Raw genomic sequence first — 19,333 nt, 5'->3', positions numbered from 1 at the left:
TAAAGCATGCCTTTAAAAGTATTAGTTGAGGTTTAAGAGCAGAATTATCACCATCTACCCTTATTTGAAAGTTTACTACATAACTTTTTTTATTTTGTATTTGTGAATCAACTTCAGGTAACGATTACATGCAAATTACATACAAATTGTGCATGTCTTCAAAAGAACTTTCATTATTTTCATCAAAATGTCCATATATTGCCCACCCCTAGTAGGAAATAAGAGAACTATATTGTCTATAATTCAAACTATTAAAAATGACCTCTAAGAAAGAGAAACGTCTAATGTAATTTCCCAAACATGGGTATAAAGCGATATTTGTACCCTATTGTGGTTAATTTTATGGTCATTCATATTTTGTGCTAGAAATTTAACACATTCCTGATGGATTGTTGAAATATTGTGTGAACATTGTTGTCAAGGTAATACAATAAGTAAATAAACAATCATTGTGACATCCATTTTTATCAGCATCCCCGTAGTGCTGAATTAGTTTTAATGGACAGCGTTTTGTAGCCTTTCTATCCATGTAGCTTTGCAGAGTTACATAAAATACATTGAGCCTATGTCTATGTTCCCCCCTCTGTGTTCAACCCCCTTTGACACGCCATTGCCCCCCACTCCTCACGAGGATACCATTTCAATCGGCAGTGCTGTTCAGAGCTGTGGAGATGGGAATCGGGCCTATTGGGGAAGACTAGCTGTGGTGATTGTTGAATATCAAGCTTGGCCTCCCATTAAACAGTTTAACAGTCGGATGTCAGTGACGCGTGCAGGCTGTGTATTTTGTGTACTTGGGATGTGACGGCGAGAGGTCTGGCGTCCTCATCACGTTGCCTCTTTAATAAAGTCGCCTGGCATTCTGTCTAGCAGTCAAACGACATATGAATGTTCCGTGACACGCTTGACAAGGCATGTGACGGTGGAGAACTGGCTACACACTGGTTAAAGATGATGACTCTTTTACCATAGTTCAGTGTTCTATAGTTTCCCGGTAGTTCTCTCTGCTCTTCACTTACATTGTCTGATGGTAAGATATTACTTGTGGCAAAAGATGTCTAGGAAATTCCTTAGTGAGCGACATTTCTTTACTGCTTATAGGTTCTTGTCCTGTCACTAGGACCAAACTTTGATAAGAAAAGGCTTTATAATCAATGTTGAAACCACAATGATAAGAAAATGGACAATACAATGTCATTTTCAACATATAATAACTGTAATAATAGTAGCATGTGGTCTTATATTAGTTTTGATACAGATCCGGTGTTTGTACGTTTGAAATATTGTCCGTGTGCCTCCCAAATGTCAGTCCCGGTGTGCACTTAAGGCCCATAGTTGCTGGGATGGACTCAACACTGGCTACTTACTTGAGCTTACCGTTTAGTGGAAGGGTTAAAGCGCGTGTTCACACAGGACAGCGAGCCGCCTGAGAGGTAATGCATGGCTGATGAGTGCTGGGCTAATGGGCACCTCTGTTGGCTGGAAATCAAATGACTGCCTCTGCATTTTAAGTCCCCGTGTTGCCTCCATTGACTAACTAAAGATATTCCTCTCTGCCATGTCAAAGGGGTGGGGGAGATCAAGAAACGGGAGGAAGAATAAGAAAAGAGAGCGCACACCAGGGGGAAAAGAAGGGCATCCAAGAGGCACCTGAAGACCTAACGTAATTATCAGGAACCTGACCACAAATGACAAGTCATCTGGTACGGCGCGGTAATTAATTGTCCATGTGCGCTGGCAGCATTTGGGAGGGATGGGGGAGAGCAGGTGGGGGAGTGGTATTGCAGGTCATTTGGAGAGGGGGAAAAAAAGAATAGGATGAGGTAAGAGACAGAAACAGTTTAGGGAGCTTTGTATAAAACAATAGGCACACAAAAAGAATGGGTAAAAGTGGTTTGGGAGAGAAACGGAGAGATAAATCTGATATAAGAGCAGAGGAGCTGCTTTAATTGGTTGGCATTAGCCAACTTGATCAGTTAAACAAATATCTGTTCTGGGAGCAACAGAAAATTATCCTCGACACTTGCATTGAGACAAAGCTAAAGAATAAAACGTTGTTTTTAGGCAACTGAAGGAAATCAAACTGAGAATTGATTTGGAAAATATAAATGCCATAAATCTGTTCCTTTTGAAAGCTGCCACTAAACACTGGAAGTTTGTTTTTGCATTTCGTAAATGTTTTATGCTGCTATACACCACTAGGGCCACTATACGGCCCTATTGCAAGTGCATAACTATAGTTATGCATGACTATAGTTATGCACTTGCAATAGGGAAGGGAAATGTTATGCCTGATTCAGCATTGCCAGGCTTCAGCCACCAAACCCGCACAAGAGTGTCTCAACAGCTGTATTCATGAAAATAGCACTCCTCCTGTGACACAGACCTGCCTCTTCTTTCTCACGCTCAAATAAAGAATCCACTCAGGCTAGATTTGTCACTGAAATTCAGAACTTTCAATAGGTGTATTTTTTTGTGACCCGCAGCTTTTAAAAAGTCGCCAATTCCTCATGGCTGAGTGGATAGCACATATGCCTGCCGGCAGGCTGCAGTGTTCCTGGTTTGAATCCGGCTCACAACAATAGCTGTTGAGATGAGAGACAGTGGGGAAAAATCCATTCAAGACTTCTTCTGTAGTGTATTTGTACAAAATATGTTACAAGTTTTTCGAATTTTTAATGTTTTGACATTTCGCTTTTTTAATCCCTTTATTGACTTCAGTTAGTCCAGGGTGCTGCTGCGTGGCTTTTAACAGCATTTGCACTGGCTTCCTATTCATTTTCGACCTGATTATAACTTGTTGGTTTTTAACACGTTGAATGGACATTACTTCTCAGACCTCATACAAATGTATAAACCGGCGCACACTTTGACGTCCGAGGGCCAGCTCCAGCTCGTAAGGCAAGACTTAAAACCATGGGTGACAGGGCCCTCTGTGGTCAGCACTAAATTCTGGAACACTCTGCTCCACCACGTCCAAACGGCCCCCACAGCAGTGTTTTGAGTCACACTTTTAACACTGCCTGGGTTTTGTGCTCCTCTGTTGTCCTTGATTTCTATTAAATTGATTTTATCCAGGCCATGCCTGTTAGTCTTTTAGATTTTCTCATTTGATTAATTTGATTTTATGACTAAAAAAGGCTAAGATTGCACTTCTTGTTTAATTTGATACAAATAATTGTAAATATAAATAAACTAACTAACTTAATAAAGGCATTCGAATTAGAATTTTTGGAGCAATTCAGCCATAGTATTTGTTATGAAAACACTTGTTTTGAACAAGTATGTAAAAGTTTGATCTGTGTCGGTGCTACTTTAAGGGCTGGTATTTGTGCCCATATGAGAAAAATGGATTTCGAGACAATTGCCTTTGAAATTACGATGTCCCATAGAAGTAAATCTATAGATTGTTTCCAGGTGAAAACTCGTATGTTGAGAGAGCAAACTGATCAAAACATTAAAAGGACAATGCCTGTTTTACCTCACTTTAAGTACTGTGTTTACACTAAATTGAACATTGTGGTTCCTGACCCACCTGCTGTGCCCCTGGCAGCCTCATAATGTGCTCCTATGGCTGTTGTACGCAGGCCACAGCGTCTCTGAGGCCTTGTGCTACACCACCATTACTATCTGGCCTGCCTCCACTACAAATTGGATGAACAGGCACTGACACATTTTCAATATTATTACATTAAACCAAGTGGATTTTGATTGATAACCTAATATTGGCCTAATGCAAAACATCAATCATGGCAAGTATATTAATTATTTAATATTGTGGCGTAATTCAGAAATCAATGCCGTGTTGAAGGCACAGCGGACAGAGGAAGGGAGAGAGACGAAAGGCAGATAAGGAGGAAAGAAATGCTTGGTCCCTAAAGACTTGGGCAGATTATATGATGTTTTGAAAGGAGATATGAGGATGTGAAACGCTGTGTGTGTGCAAGTCGGCCATGCAGGACTAATGGATGGAGTGATCCCTTTGGCCCTGGTGTGGACATTGCTGGACCACTCTCTCTTGATAATGTTAAAAGGGAAAATTAAATGCACAATAAATTTGTATTAGTGAAAATAACATTTGGAAAAAGAAGTAAAAAACGCAAAAGTGAGTGGAAGAGAAGGGCTCAGACACCACGTCCCCCCTGTGTTAGATTGTTTCTCACTAATTGTGCTTCATTAGCGGATTACACACACTGTCACCACGGTAACAAATGTCTTGCTGTCTGGATGCCGGGGCCGTCATGTATAATGAATGTGGCGGGGTGTTTGTCACAATGTAATGTAATTACAGCTAGATGAAGTTTGCCTTAAGTGGTTGACTTGTCTGTGGCCCACTGACGGAGCACACAATAAACAAACAAAATCACTGCAGACTTTATGACCTTTTGTCTCCATTGGCATTTTATACACAATACAAATGTTTATACGTATTACGGCTGTTACGTGATTATAGCTTTATTATGAAGCGTAGACGACACATGAAGACCGTCTCTGTGGTCACACGGCGCACGGCCTGTCTGCAGCAGAGATGGATGGGTGTAGGAAGGAGAAGGGCGCTGGAGTGGGATGGATTAGACAGTATGTAATTTTAGCAACGGTGTAGATTTACACTATGATGCTGCTGGCTGCATTAGCGACTGAAGCCTGTCGATAAGCCTCTCTCTGTCGGAGCACACACACACACACACACAGTGGACAGGCTGCAGTTGTCAGTAATGGGGGCCACAGTCGGAACGGTGGGGGCTCGGGGGGTCTGTGTCTTCTTGATGTTTAGTTTTCCAGAGCTGCAAATGTAAAATGCGCCAAAATTGCATCTATTATTCACTGCCAATTTGCTCAGTTAAAACAGACCGCCCTCTCCCCCCCTCCTCTATCGCTACCCAGATAATCATACAAACATTTTTTATTAATTCACAGATAATAAGCTCCCAGTTTTGTCTCTGTAGTTTTCAAATTGTTATTATGACTGCGAGCAGCGGGGTGACAAACGTTGTTAACCTCAGTCGGCTGTGCACAAACACCAACACATCGCTCATTTAACTGAAACGTAAACATTCATTAAAGTAATTCGTTTGATTGACCTAATTTCATTTTTTTCATACATTATAATTAGCATATTGTTCAGTGGAAATCGTATTAATTTCTGGCTTGTGTGCGCTTACATGTCTGAAAATGAAGCGGTCATTTCTCATGACTTGTTGCAGGGATTTCTCATCTTTGTTGGTATAACTCAGCTAAAGTAAATCCTTTTATTAAATGCCGTTGTGTCAGCACTTTATTTGAAGTGAAGGAAATGTGTTGTTGTGTTTCAGAGACCCCGGGAGCATCAAACCCAAAGGACTGGAACATCTGGTAAGTTCTGTCTGACAAACCCTTCTTCTCTTTTCTCCGTTAACATGGATGCAGATGTGCAACACACTTTGATATCAACATTTCTAATAAACCTCGTGCAATGGAGCTGAACACCTGCGGGTACAGTCTCACCTGCTCCTGCCCTCTCTAAAAACACACATCGTCTATAATTTGCCTTCAACGGGACAGAAAATGTGCATTAAATTGTGTATTTAGCTTTCCTTCGATACTATGTCATGTTTATGCAATTGCTTGTTCAATTTTGATAAAGATCCATTGAATAGTGATTTCTTATAGAGTATCCTAAAGCCCTTATGCCAATCTGCTAATCTTACTGTCAGTTACTCATGTCAACTATTTCTAGGCCGCCCCAAAGAAAACAAAACTTCCACACTGTATCTTATTTACAGTATGCTCTCGTCTGTGAGCCTTTCATGATGACAACATTCTTCTGCAGAAAATATTGTGTAATGAGTCATAGAAGTTATTTATTCAGCTCAAATCTTATGTACTTCAAAGAAACAAAACAACATTTCTCAAAAGTGCAAGAAAAACATGCACACAATAAGTATTGAGCCCTAAAATATATTGTTTTATCCATCATTTAATGAACGATGAGTTGATGTAGTAATTATTATGGCCGACGTGCGTGTTCAGGTGAATAATATACATACCGCTATATATTTTTAGGGCGTGTAGCCAGCGTGGGTCTTTTTTCTTGGTCCCTCTGAGAAACCCTCTCTTGGGACACCTTAAGAATTTAATATCTGCCGTATGTTGAGGCTTCTGCACTATACATGCTTTAATCCAGGGTCAGAGCGCCGTGCAACACAGCGAAGACGTTCTGTCCCCTCTTTGTGGGCGCGGCCAATGCTAGGGTTTGATGTGCCCCATATTCCAGAGGATAAATTATAGACAGGGGTCACGGAGGGTCCCGGCTCTCGGCGGCTGTCACATGACCTCTCTCCCTCATCTCGCTGCATACTAAACTACACCAGACACAAATGACCGGCATGTGACACACGGCAGACTGACCGTGAAACCCGAGCAGCGACGGGAGCAACACGGCTTCACAGAAAGGAACAAGAAAGTCAAGTTTGGATTCTTTTGCCCCGTCGTGACTACTCAGATGTACATTTTGAGGCACTCCACACTATTCCTTTTTTTTTTTTACCACCTCCTGATGAATCTCACACTTAAATATAAATTTCCTTTTTTTTTTTTTTTTTATGTCTGAGCTGCTTCCTGATTGAGAGGAGCGGATGGGAGCGTCTGTGTCTGTGATTGATGTCGTACTCTATAAAAAGTTGTGTGAATTATTCAGCAGAGGATTACATACATAAACAGCATTCATCAATGTGCGTATTGGCATTTATATTGAAGGCAAACATTAGGCCATAGAGGCAAGTTGAGTTGTTTGAAGGAAAGTAAGCAAACTTATAGAGGCTAAGGAGCTTTAGAGTGCCATTCAGAACAGCCAAATGTTTCATAGAAGTATTTTAAGATAATTACTCACTTTAAATTATAATATATAGGTTTATGCGCAGAAATTAAGTATGTTTTGGATCAAGCATTCACAACAACATTTCACAATTGTCCCACAAGAAAAGATCAAATTTGTGCTCCTTGCTCTGACTCTTTTTGGTTTGTACGTTGGACCAAACCAAAAAGGAAAGTCCTAAAGTCCAGATCAACCGTTGGAAGTGTGAAATGACCCTCCGTGTAACAAAAAAGCAATACCATTAATAGATTATTTATTTTCAGATTTGCTGTATTAACAACTCCTTCCACATGCAGCGTCTAGAAATGCGTTGAGCGTGATATTCGGCGGAGATTACATGTCCTGGGTAATTGCAATATCTAAATCCCGAGCGTGAAGATTTACGCTTGTGTTTATCCTTATGGGAGATTGCACCTCAGTCCTCCGCCACCCGCCGAGTGCAAAACTGTTATTACAACTCTGCATCTCTGTTCGTAAATAACCGCTCCTGAGTCGCGGCACTGAGGCGGAGCTGTTGAGGATGTCGTTTCTCCCAGTAGACTCTGAGCAGGCGAGCGTCACTGTCAGTTGATGTACCGTTTTTCCTACATCAACCGTATTGATATTTCTGTGATATTGCAAAGCTCGCGTTGTATTTTTTTCCTTTAGATGGCGACGTTGTAAACAGTTTGGAAAAGTTTGCGTAGTAATCCGGACAAACAAGTGCGTTTAATGGGACGCTTCGTGTTTTGATTTAGAAAGTTCTATATTGAGCTTTTATTTTGAAACGCGAAGGCTGTTTACCCATTGTGAAAAATGAGGTCTTCATTAGGTTGTTAAAATATGAATGTTTTTAACTGTAATGCATCTGTGTGATTTTTCCTGATGAAGTTAACCACAGAAGCATCTGGTTCTGACATGAGTGGACCAGCTTCATTATGTGCTCTAAGACTGCTTTTATTGATCATGATTGCTTTTGTTTCTCACATTTAGCCGCAGATTGTCTGAACATGATCAGTTGCAAAGTGAGAGGAAAACTGAAGTTAATTGCTCCCAGTGCTCTGAGATCCTTTCTTTTTTTTCTACCCTTACAAGCAACACACTTAAACTTATGACTATAGAACTTTGTTTCTGGCCCTGTTCGAGTGGAAGATCTGGCCTACAGCAGCGGTTCACTTCAGAGAGTTAAAAGAAAGCTAGACGCTCGATCAATAAGTGAAAACTCGGGCTCCTCTTAAGGATTATTGGCTCGATCAGCGGCTGTACTGTTTTATTGTTAACACACTAGAAAGGAGAGTGAACGAGGCTTCATTAGTTTAGTTTAGTTTACTTTAGTGGAGAAGTGGTTGATGACAAGCTGATAGACCGTGGGATTCTTTTCACTCCAAGGTTCACCTAAGGTCATATTCCTTTAGACATAATAAACAATGTAATATTGTAATATATTTCTTTATACAATGCATTATGTCTGCAAAAACATTTCTTCTTAAGGCTTTAAAATGGAGTTTGAATTTAACTGTTGGCCATGTTGTTGCTCCTATACCATATTTTCCAGACTATAAGTTGCACCTTTTTTCATAGTTTTGACCATGGTGCGACTTATACTTATATACTTATACTCCGGAGTAACTTATATGTGATATTATTTGTTATTTTTACGCTTGCAACTGCAGACTATACTTCATTGTGACTTATTTATGATTTTTCTTCTCTGTTGTGCATTTTTTGGCTGGTGCGACTTATACTCGGTAAATACGGGTAAATATATATCTATGTATTTATATATTTTTTAAAAGCCAAAACATTTTTTCAAGATATACATATATATACTATATTGCAGCTTGTTACATGGACTGAAAAAGTTTGACCTTTTTTTTTTTTTTTTGTAGCTTCCACTTTGGTTTGTTTACAAAGTTCAAGCTTGTACATTTATGCCTTGTTTTGAAAAAGTATACAGCCCCCATTTGCTTTAAAAAGGGCTTTCTTCACATGTCCCTCTGCGAGTTGAAGAGTTTAGGTCAAACAGTCTGCTCGGCCTATTGATGGACAGGAGGCAGCAGTTGAGGTCATAACACTTTCAACGCCTCAGAAACTCCTCGTCTTTAACATGAAATAAATTAAAAGTTCACCCAAGTTAAGCACTCCAAATTTGAATTAATTGCCTCTGTTCTTTATCCATCTTTATTCCATTTTGTTAAATTAACTCATTAAACACTTGCCGCTTATCTGGTCTGTCCTTTTGTATGCTGGTGTCTATCCTTCCTTCTCCCAATAAGATTACTCCGGATAAAGCTAAAGCGGCACATGCAAAGAGATTCTGTGGTGATAACTCAGAGGAGATGGGGTGCTGCTAATCTGCAAACACATTTCCATGCTTATTACACTAATGATTGCGTGATATTTGATGTAGCGGCAGGGTTTGGGCGGGTGGGGGCACGGCTGTAGATATAGGAGAGGGGGGATTGCTCTCTCTGTCTCATCTCCACGGCGCAGGCTAAATGATGGAGTCATTTGAGTGACCTCTGACACGGGGCAGGCCCAGACATAATTGCATGTCATTCTGTTGTGGAAGAAAATGTAGAGAATTTCACATAATGCACCCTCTTGCATATCAAATATTTGTGCGCTTTGAGTAAGTTCCCATGGACTTGTGCCCAATTGACCATAATATACCAATACAAACAAAAGAAAGATTCCATTAATTTCCAAATGATGACATGACATTAAGAACAGCCATTTTCATATATCAATAGGCAAGAACTAGTGGCTTTACTGTATGTGCTTCATCTTAATGGCATCTCTGGATGTCAAGGGCATGGAGGAAATTAAATCGGAAAGTGCAGATAGACCAAAGAAGATATTATCTCGGGATGATTGCAGTTTTGATAGGTATTCCAGTGAATTTCATTTTCTCCGGATGGGGAGAAGATGAGTTAGCCTGCACATTTGCTCATTTTTCTTCTACATGATTTATGTGAGTTGAGTATAAAACTACACCCCACCACCGCTGCCATCGCCATCACCACTGCCACCCCCTTTATCGGCAGCACATACATGCAAGCACATCCACACACCAGTGAATAAATGGATGGGAGTAGCAGTTTAAATGTATGGTGACTTGTGTGTGGGCTTTTTGTGTGTACGGATAAATTTTGTGCGTCGTAGATAGCGGCGGCTGCCGAGCCATCAGCAGGAATGATTCCAGGGAGACGGGGGAGTGTCATTACTCAGACTTGTTTACATTCTAAATACGTAATGAAATCTTGTTGGTAATAATGACGGGAATAAAAGTTTGGGAAATTGTAAAAGTGGTGAAGTTTGAGAAATGAGCCGCGGCCTGTGAAATAGCATTTGGGGGCAGGAAACGACATTATTATGCAGTGCTCCTGCCTGCCCGAGACATGAAGATGAACTGCTGGCGGGCCATAAAATTCTGTTAGCCCTAGCCTGAAGTATGGTGCATTGTAAAAAGAAGCCCTGATCCCATATTGCCATTATATATAAAAGTATAGCCATACACAACATTATTTTTCATATAAGATGAGCTCCGCTACAGAGGCTCAGACCCCTCCCTAAGTGCATACACTGATAGGCCGCTTCTCATAAAATATATAAATAAACATATTGCCATGGAACCCATCTCTGCCCTGATCTTATAGACCTCGATATTAAAAACAGAAATATTACATTTTGGAGGGGCTCTGTTTTCCTCTGTCCTCTTTTGGGTTCGGGGTAGAGCAGCGCACTTGTTTAGGAGTCGGGAGGGAGCGCGAGGAGGAAATGCAGAGCAAGGCTGAGTGAAATGCAACAAATGAAAGAAAATGGAAACAGATGAAGACTTTAAGAACATAATGAGATGAATATTGGGGCATATAAAGAGAGCAAGGCGAGGTGGGTGTCATGAGTTCACATATTGAAATGTTTTATTGACAGTAAATAATGGTTGCGTCAGAGCAATTTGGATTAATGTTACGCTCGATGATGCTATAGTGGTGGCAGTTTTTGAAAGTTTTGGGAGGCGTTTGAAATCGGGTAGTTTCACGCTGGTAATTTGCTTTGTATTTCAAGAAATACTCATGCCAAGCTGCAATAACTTGAGCTAAGATTCTCAAACACTAGGAATAAAAATAAGACTAATTGTGACAAAAAAATAAATAATTAAATCTTAATATTTTGCTAATAATAATGGTTATCTGGACTATACAGACTCCAAAAGAAAATCACTTTTTATAACTAAGATAGTAGTTTATTAAATTAAAATGATTTCAGATTCTCATCACTCTCATCACGAAAATACAAAAACATTTTGAACTAGTTGTATTGCTGTAACCAGTGTCATGTCAAGAAGACAGACATAAAACACAAAAGAATGATGCACATGGATGATGAAAATAGTACTTTATTATAATAGTGCACTGTTGTACACTTCTGTTACATTATCAGTGATGGTTGTTGTTTTCAAGCGCACACTTTCACACACTTTGTAAGTTTACTTTAAGAACATTCACCCAAAGAGGATCAATGCGTCGTATACATGCAACATATTTAACTCTACATACACACCGGGCGGCCAGGTGCTCTCGCCACATAGCAAGAAGGTCTTGGGTTTGACTTCCGGGTGGGGCCGTTTTGTGTGGAGTTTGCATGTTCTCCCAGTGTCTATGTAGGTTTCCTCCGGGTGCTCCGGTTTCCCCCACCACTGCCAGGAGACCCCTGAAAGAGACATTCTAATCTCACTGGGACTTTCCTGGGGTTAAACAAAGGTTGTTTCACTATTGTTGACCTCTGTTTTAAATAGTATTATACAAATCCCACGAGTCGGTTTACTCTGAGGAACCTGTCGACAATCCCACTATATGTTTGAAATCATTATCATCACTGTGTCATCTCAAAACTGAACAACTCTGCCTTTTGACAACCTCATGTGTAGATCAGGGGCAAAGTGTCCACTCTCATCTTTGTGTGTTTGTGGGTTTTTTGTGCTTTTCTTAATTCTAACTTATCTTGTATAGATCTTAGCTTAACTACTATTACATAATATTTGGACACAATCTTTTATCTGGAAATTGTGTGTGGCCTGTGCTTTTAGTTTATTTTGTTAAATTGCACTGAAGGGACTGGAATTGACATTTAAAAAAAGTTGATAACTAGCAATTTACCGTTTTACTGCAAGTCTTTGTGCTAGTTCAGTCATTAACTTGTCAACAAAAACACAGCATCACCTCTTAGCTCTTCTATAATCGTTCTTTTGCACTTTGTTGGAGATCAGGGGAAATCGAGAGTGTTTTTCCATCTGTGTATTGTTTCCTTCTGTCCGCACCTTCTTTTGTCTCTGTGTGATTATTTCTAGATTTAGAAAACTCCTCAGTCCTTTCCTGCTCCCTCTGACTCCCAGCACACACTCTCTTTTCCTTCTTTATATGTATTTGTGCACATTACGTTTCTAATTGAGGGGAGAAGGCTCTTCAGAAGCAGCGGGGGCCTCTCTCCCAGCGGGGGGACACTGATCTACCTCTAGGGAGCACAATTACCTCCCTTTTATTGTTTACTAATGAATTACACAGCGCAAACAGCCGTATATCGCTGAATTAGTGACAGAAATAGATGTTTTGTCTGGAAGGGACTAATTGTGTGTTTTGGTGCATTTAATTGTTTCTAGCTCTGTGTGCTATTTGCATATTTGCAGTCTGACTTGTGTTTCACGGCACTTGTCATGATAATTAGATATTAATTTGCCTGTTTAAGCCAATATTTAGTCCTAAAGCCACAGAGGAACCCACTAATTTGCCTTCCTGTTTGATTCCACTGTATTTGAACCTCTGTTCCAAATAGTCCAAATGTTTCGAGCAACGAGAGGCACAGTAGTTGATCGTATCATTGGTTTCATGTGAAGACAAAGCCAAAAGTTTATTCCTGATGAAACAGAAAAGTTTCCGGTCCCATGTGACCCAGTGTTGCGTTACAGGGATAATTTTGCCGTTGTGTGTGCGTTGAAGAAGCGCGGACACATGCCTCCAGGCCAATGTAAACAAATGCTAATGTAATTAGTGAGGGGGCGGCGTAATAAACTGTAACTAAGATGATTGCTCAGCATGCACAATTATCTGCACGGTTATGCCATGATGGGCTACTGCTTTGTATGACTAATTGTGCTACGGCTCAGGAAAGGATTGTGAAGCTACCAGTGTTAAATGTATTTCTTTTATAGAGGATTCAAATCAACATAATATCACCATTTAGTTAAATTTACATATTTATGGGTCTTTCAGAACAAATATGAAGAACTCCACGAAGACAAGCAAACATTTGGTGGAAGCTAATGCAAATCAAAATAAAGAATATAGAGCAAATATTACGACATTTACAAACATGCCCAAAACCGTTATCTTCTGCCGTGACGAAGTCTTAAACTGATTGTATAAAGTCACTAAAAAGGTGGAAAACTCTCTCGCCATTCAATTGACACAGCAAAAATGCAGTATTGTCTTAGTATGTACTTGTTCTGAATGTACAAGGTTAAAGCAGGACTGACATTTTAAAACATGAACAAACAGATTCCTTCTTTGACAATTCATTGTATGGCATTTTTCCCCCCCAACCAAGACAAAAGAATTTGTCTAAAAAACGTGTGTATCTTTGCATCAGGCTCCTTCCCCTGCATAATGAAGATTAGTAATTTCAGCTGTCGAGCGGAGCCAGCGAGCGAGACTGTGATCTACTGTCACCTGCTACAGAGGACACACACAGACTCTGCTCAGACACACTCCCATCTAGACTTCAGCTCCCTGACACTGGTACATTAAAGAAGGTCATTATATTTCCCCCCAGCTGCCAGGTAAAAGTGACATTTTTACAAAGTGACAAGTTTACAGTTTGATAAATCTTCCTTCTTCCTTCTTTCTCCTGTGGATGGCGGCACGGTAGAGTCGTCGCGAGCACGAACTGTCAGCTAAATGACGCTCCCAGCCAGCCAGGCAACCGATTCCGATCCCATCCACATTAGCATTTAATTTCTCTGCAATCCCGCGCCCGCTCGTTGTCGCCGCGTGGTAACAATGGCCTCCAGTCCTCCTGAAAATCTCCCAACGCGTCCCCGGCCATCATTCTTCCGTGACAATTAAGACTCTCAAATCTAATAGCAGTGATATTGGAATTACAGGACAAGTCTATTGAGAGCATGTCAGAAGATACAGCTGTCAGAGGGCCCTCCCTTTGGTGGCGGCGCGCACTCTCTCATGCACACTTGATAGGATAGGGGACTGCGAGGAGTTATGGGCTGTGATCTTTGTCAAATGTGCTCCCGGTGCCCTCTTATCTGACTCTCTGAAGACTTGTTACAACAGCTTTTGTTTTTCGCTCTCCGCCGCTCTCCACTCTCTCTTTTTCAGCTCTCTTTGTAGTTCTCTTCATTGTTTAGTTTTTTTTCTTTCCTCTCGTTGATTTTCCCTGGTGTGGCTGCTGCGTTGGTACTTTGCGTATTTACAACAATTCACAGCAAGCGTCCCCGGTTGCTCCACGAGGACAGTTCAATAGAGTATATTTTTTACAGAACTGATGATGTCTTTGTGTCTTTTATGTGTCTTTTGTGTGCATGTGTCCTGGTTTTCGACCTGTCACCACTGATGCGTTTTGTTGTTTTACTACTTCTGTATTGCTCTTCAAGATAATAAATGTTGATTGTTAAGAAATGGTGTGTTGCAACAGGTTAATATAGTTTGCCGTGCCAAGTTTAAAAGTGCCTATGACAGGTTGGACTACTCACTTTATTAAAATGATAATTGGAAATAATTTTATTTAAGATTCAGCTTTTTTTTCTTGCTTTTTGTTTTAAACAAATTTGATCTCAGTTTGTATTGCAATGAATATTCAATTGACAGTGACTTTGTTGAACATGTTTTGATCTTTCTGATTCAATAACGTCTGCGATTTGCAATAATTTAACCACACGCTGTCGTCAATGATTTTTGGCTGAATTATTCTGTACCTCATAATAATTGTTCTAAGATATGCAGATGATGTTTTCTTGTCTTGTTCTTACAGACTCCATCTGAACAGGCCAAGGTCCGAATGCAACTGGTTTTACAGGCTGCAGGTATGTCCCACTCCTTATATAAAGAAGATCAATCGATTAAGGTTTGATGTACACACAAGACAAAGCACTTGACATAAAGGCGCACAATGTAAATATTCTAGAGGGGTCCGCCACCTGCTTGTCATCATGGAAATTTTTTGCTTTGCCAGGAATATTTGCAGTTTGGCAAAAAAATGTATTGATGATTCTTTTTATTGTCCCCATGACAATATTTACACAATATTATGGCAGTCCATCAGAAATGTGCTCTATTGTACCTGTATATGAATGTAAAATGAATCTCAAAAGTGCAGAAATATTACCTTATACCTTGAAAGATGTAGCAATGCATTCAACGTTACTTTATCTGAACAAATATAATCAATATTTTGGGCTACAATACTCCCTGGATGATATTCTACTAGATGAGACCTTGTTATTTCCCTTCCCATGCCGTCATCCTGCGTAGCACTGTTTGTGTTTGACACCCACGCCGCTGCCACTAAAAGGCTAATGTGGTACTAATGGTGAGGCATCATAAAACTGAGCATATGGCTTTGAGTGCTTTACACCAGACGGGTGCAGCAGACACAGGCTTAGGGCCAGACCCGCGACTAGAGCGAGAGGATTTGAGCTCCGGACATGTCTCTGGTTTTCCTCTCCAGAGATTCTTCCTTAAGAACCAGTTTATGGCTCGGTCAAAGATGGTCAGGACTGTGTGTGCCCCAGAATCAGAGCCATCACAACAACGTCTGTTGGATTTTAGGCAATGATATTTATAAAGAAAAATCTCTTCGAAGCTCAAAATGCTATTTCAATCTTATTCCAAAATTTGTATTAATCTACACATAATGCACTATGTTCTGCATATCATAGAACATAGCATGATTGTAATGACTGTACTAGAAGCATGCTACTATTTGACCTTGAAGTTGGTAAAATGGTATGTTTGGCCCGTCCACCCTACATGTCTTTGTGTTGTTGTTGTGAGTAGACAGGACAAATGGGGCTGTAAGAGATGACTGACAGAGGCCTAGAAGGAAGTAGCAGATGTTGGGAGGCAATGTGAATGCTAATGTCCTGACGTAGCCGCGCAGCTTAAGCCACCTCCTCCTCCCCTCCGCTCCTCTGTGAGCGCCCGCCAGCCTTTCTCTCTCGGGGTCTCCTGACATCCTTAAAGCCTGCGGCTCTCCTGTGCTCTGCTCTTTTCCAGCGCCTCCCTCGCTCCTTCCTTTTGTCCGTCTATGGACTCTCTCTAGTCAGTAGAGAGCAGATCATCCCGTGGCTAAAGCGGCTCAGGCCTTTGTGTCGGGGGCTCTGTGGACCTGTAATGAGCCCCCTCGGCTGGCCCGCTGGCCTGCTTAGCGCTCACTGGGGGCTTAGTGTGTGAGAGAAGATGAGGAGGTGAGAAAGGAGGGGCTCCACTGGCCCCCAATGAAAGAGCTGGAGAGATTTGTTTATGGGTCACTTCCTGCTTGGCCTACATATCAAACACACACATCGACAACGGTTACCTTAATTATTAATTCAACTCTTATTAAATTTGCACAACGCAATTTACACAATGATGCAAAACATCTTTCAATTACTATTTTGTGTGGAAAAGGTTGTGTTACACATTGTTGATGATGATCATATCCATAAAGTTAAAACGTGTTATTTTGAATAAACTCTTAAAATAAACATAAGTAAACGTAACATTAAAAAACAATACTATAAAATTCAGTCTATGAACTAATTTATATTAGTCTAAGTTGGCCAGCCCCACAGAGAACCTGTGGGGTCAGGGTCATCCAAACCTCTGCCCTCTCCCTTTTCAACCATTGACCCTGGCAAAACAAACACTCTTATCAAATCTTATTGGATCATTGGAAATGTGAACTTGGTCAAGCCTCTGGTCTGCATCAACTTTATTCAACGTGTTTCAGACGACAAAGCGGTCAGACACCTGCATCAGACTAATGGAAGTATATCAACGTGAACTTTTGTAAACTATATGTCGGCTATAATTTTCAGAAATGAACGGTGGATGTATTTAAATTCAACCATACACTTGATTCATATTGTTGAAGTAACATTATGTAGTGTTGTTGTAGTTCCCACTTTCCATTAATACACTGTGATGATGATGAAGAAACATAAAAATACAGGGGGGTCGTCGCCTTTGAACAAGCTAAGCAGCATCATACGATCACACACTAATTCTTCCACAGTAAATAAGGGGAATTAGCTTTCTCAGCCACAGCAGGGGTCCCATAGACTCTATTCTCAGCCCGGTGCTTCTGTTGCTGCGTCTTGGCCCATCCCCTTAGGCCTGACAGATGTGTGCTGTACAGACCACATACATGGAGGGTGTCACCTTACCCCCTCAGGAACCAAAGGCCTAATGCGCCACATTTAGGAGGGTGCCGCCCTTTGTTCGGCCTGAGCCAGTGAGGTTCAGACATCTACGGATTTGCATACATTTTATTTTTGTAAACGTCATGCCCACTTGTTTATTTTTTGTATATACAGTACTTATTAGTCAGAACCAATTTGGACGTATTTTCTCCACCTCTGTCAATGTCTGGCTTTTGTTGGGACAGTGTTGTGAGCTCTTGTCACAGGTAATGTGCACTTAGGGATGAGGGGGTTTCTGTGTACAGTAGCGACACAAGGGGAATGCCCACTAACAGCTCTTAACTATGCGTTCTCCATGTTTTAAAGTGTTGTTGTACAAAGAGCAGGATGCCATTTAACGCACAAGAATGTGACATTAACAAGGTATTTGTGTCGGGGTGTTCTTTACATAGAAATACTAAGGGGACAAACATCCAGATAATGCCCCTCCTTTTTTTACAGATCATGATTCATAACTGAGTCAGTCTGGTATGTGGTTTCTTGCTCTTTATAACTGTCAAAAGCACAGAAATAAATTTAAAGTTGTGCTCGTAACCTTTCTTGAGCATCCATGACAATCCATGTTATTGCTTTGCCTGGAATGCGCCACATTATGGCATTAAACTTATCTTATCTATCTGGCATTTGTTCAATTACAGTTGTTTTTAGAAATACCCCCCAAAAAACATGCATTTTATTGTCCCCATATGGAAATGTATGGGGTAAATTGTTGACCAATACCGGCATATAATAACATTTATTTATCTCTTCTCCAAGTTGAGACAGGACATACAGCCACCTTTGTCTGTTTTTATTGACCTTTATTTAACCAGGGAAGTCCCACTGATAGTCGGAATCTATTTTTCAGGGGAGTACTGGACCCAGAGGCCAAAACATTTGCAGAGTTGCAGTAGCAGAAATCCCCTTTACATCTCACTGGGGTTGTTCTTTAGGAGCACGGGGCTTCAAGTGTCCTGTAATTGACTTTTCACAGCCGTTGATCAAGTGGATTTATGGACCATTACCTCACTGGCCTATTCAACAGCCATAATTATGAGTCATAGAAGCAGAAGGGGGGCTCATGGCCTCCACTCATACTGGGCCTAAATACCTGAATAAGCTTTTAACAGCAGCTGATTGTCACAAGGCGCAGTTAGTGATCTGTGCAGGACCCTGGAGAGGTCTGTCCGTCACATAGTTAGAGAGGCTGTGTGGGCTCTGTATGTTGATAAGTGTTTTATTTGCATTGAGCTTACCTAGAGAAGCTAATGCTTTGGCCAAGGGACCTATTAACCTCTGATCTAGACTAGATAGAAAAGACTTTTATTTGTTATTGATTTCTATGTTTTATGGGTGTAATATTGAGCAATTCCCTTGAGAGTTAACAAAATATATAAACAGCAAAATATTGCTCATTAGTCCTCTTACTATTGTATTTTTGCTTTCTATTTTTGCACTATATTAGGTTGTTTGGACTGCGCAAATGACATTTCTTTAGGGAAATGTCTATACTGAACCAATGAGTAGAGCATATCAACCACTTAGCAGGAACTCTCTGATTTGTGAATGTGATGGAGAGACTGGTGGAGAAGGAGCTATGGCGCGTGCTTTGTTTCTCTTTGTGGGCAGATTTCAAACAGCATCTGGTGCGCTCTTGAAAAAGGCCGCTCTGAGTATGTTTAAATCCAAACTGAATCATTTTGCTCCCTCCTCCCTGCCTGTGCTTCTCTCTCATCCTTGTTGTCAGTGTTTGGAGACACATGGTGATGTCTTCCTCTGCCCCTTCCCTTTTCCCCCTCTCCACATGTAGACATTTCCATAACAGAAAAATAATATTTTTAATTTGCTGCTTTCCATAAATTTGCAGCATATGGCATAAATGATTTTGATGCAAATGTATGTGCTAATTATTTGCAGACAAGCCTTAAACAGGCCAGCCATTGAAGTGGAATGAAAGCAAATTTGCAATCACCTTAAATTTTGCTAACCATTTACTGTTAAGTAAACTTTGCTAAGTAATTTAATTACCTTGGACCGCTGGCAGGCGCACA

At 40.7% G+C, this 19,333-nt stretch overlaps 1 protein-coding gene across 2 annotated transcripts in view; it reads left to right on the top strand.

Moving 5' to 3' along the window:
• rsrc1 (arginine/serine-rich coiled-coil 1) overlaps nucleotides 1-19,333 on the top strand; it is an 85,614-nt gene that overhangs the window by 24,542 nt on the left and 41,739 nt on the right. For both annotated transcript variants that reach the window (XM_072463254.1, XM_072463264.1), the window contains exons 4-5: nucleotides 5,313-5,352; nucleotides 14,873-14,924. In XM_072463254.1, the coding sequence (XP_072319355.1) occupies nucleotides 5,313-5,352; nucleotides 14,873-14,924 (92 nt within the window). The remainder of the gene's footprint in view (nucleotides 1-5,312; nucleotides 5,353-14,872; nucleotides 14,925-19,333) is intronic.

The sequence above is a fragment of the Eucyclogobius newberryi genome, unplaced genomic scaffold (genome assembly GCF_026437365.1).
Source record: "Eucyclogobius newberryi isolate DKJ021-1_F unplaced genomic scaffold, fEucNew1.0.hap1 SCAF_10, whole genome shotgun sequence".
Lineage (NCBI taxonomy): Eukaryota > Metazoa > Chordata > Actinopteri > Gobiiformes > Gobiidae > Eucyclogobius > Eucyclogobius newberryi.
This window is presented reverse-complemented; position numbering and strand designations above follow the sequence as displayed.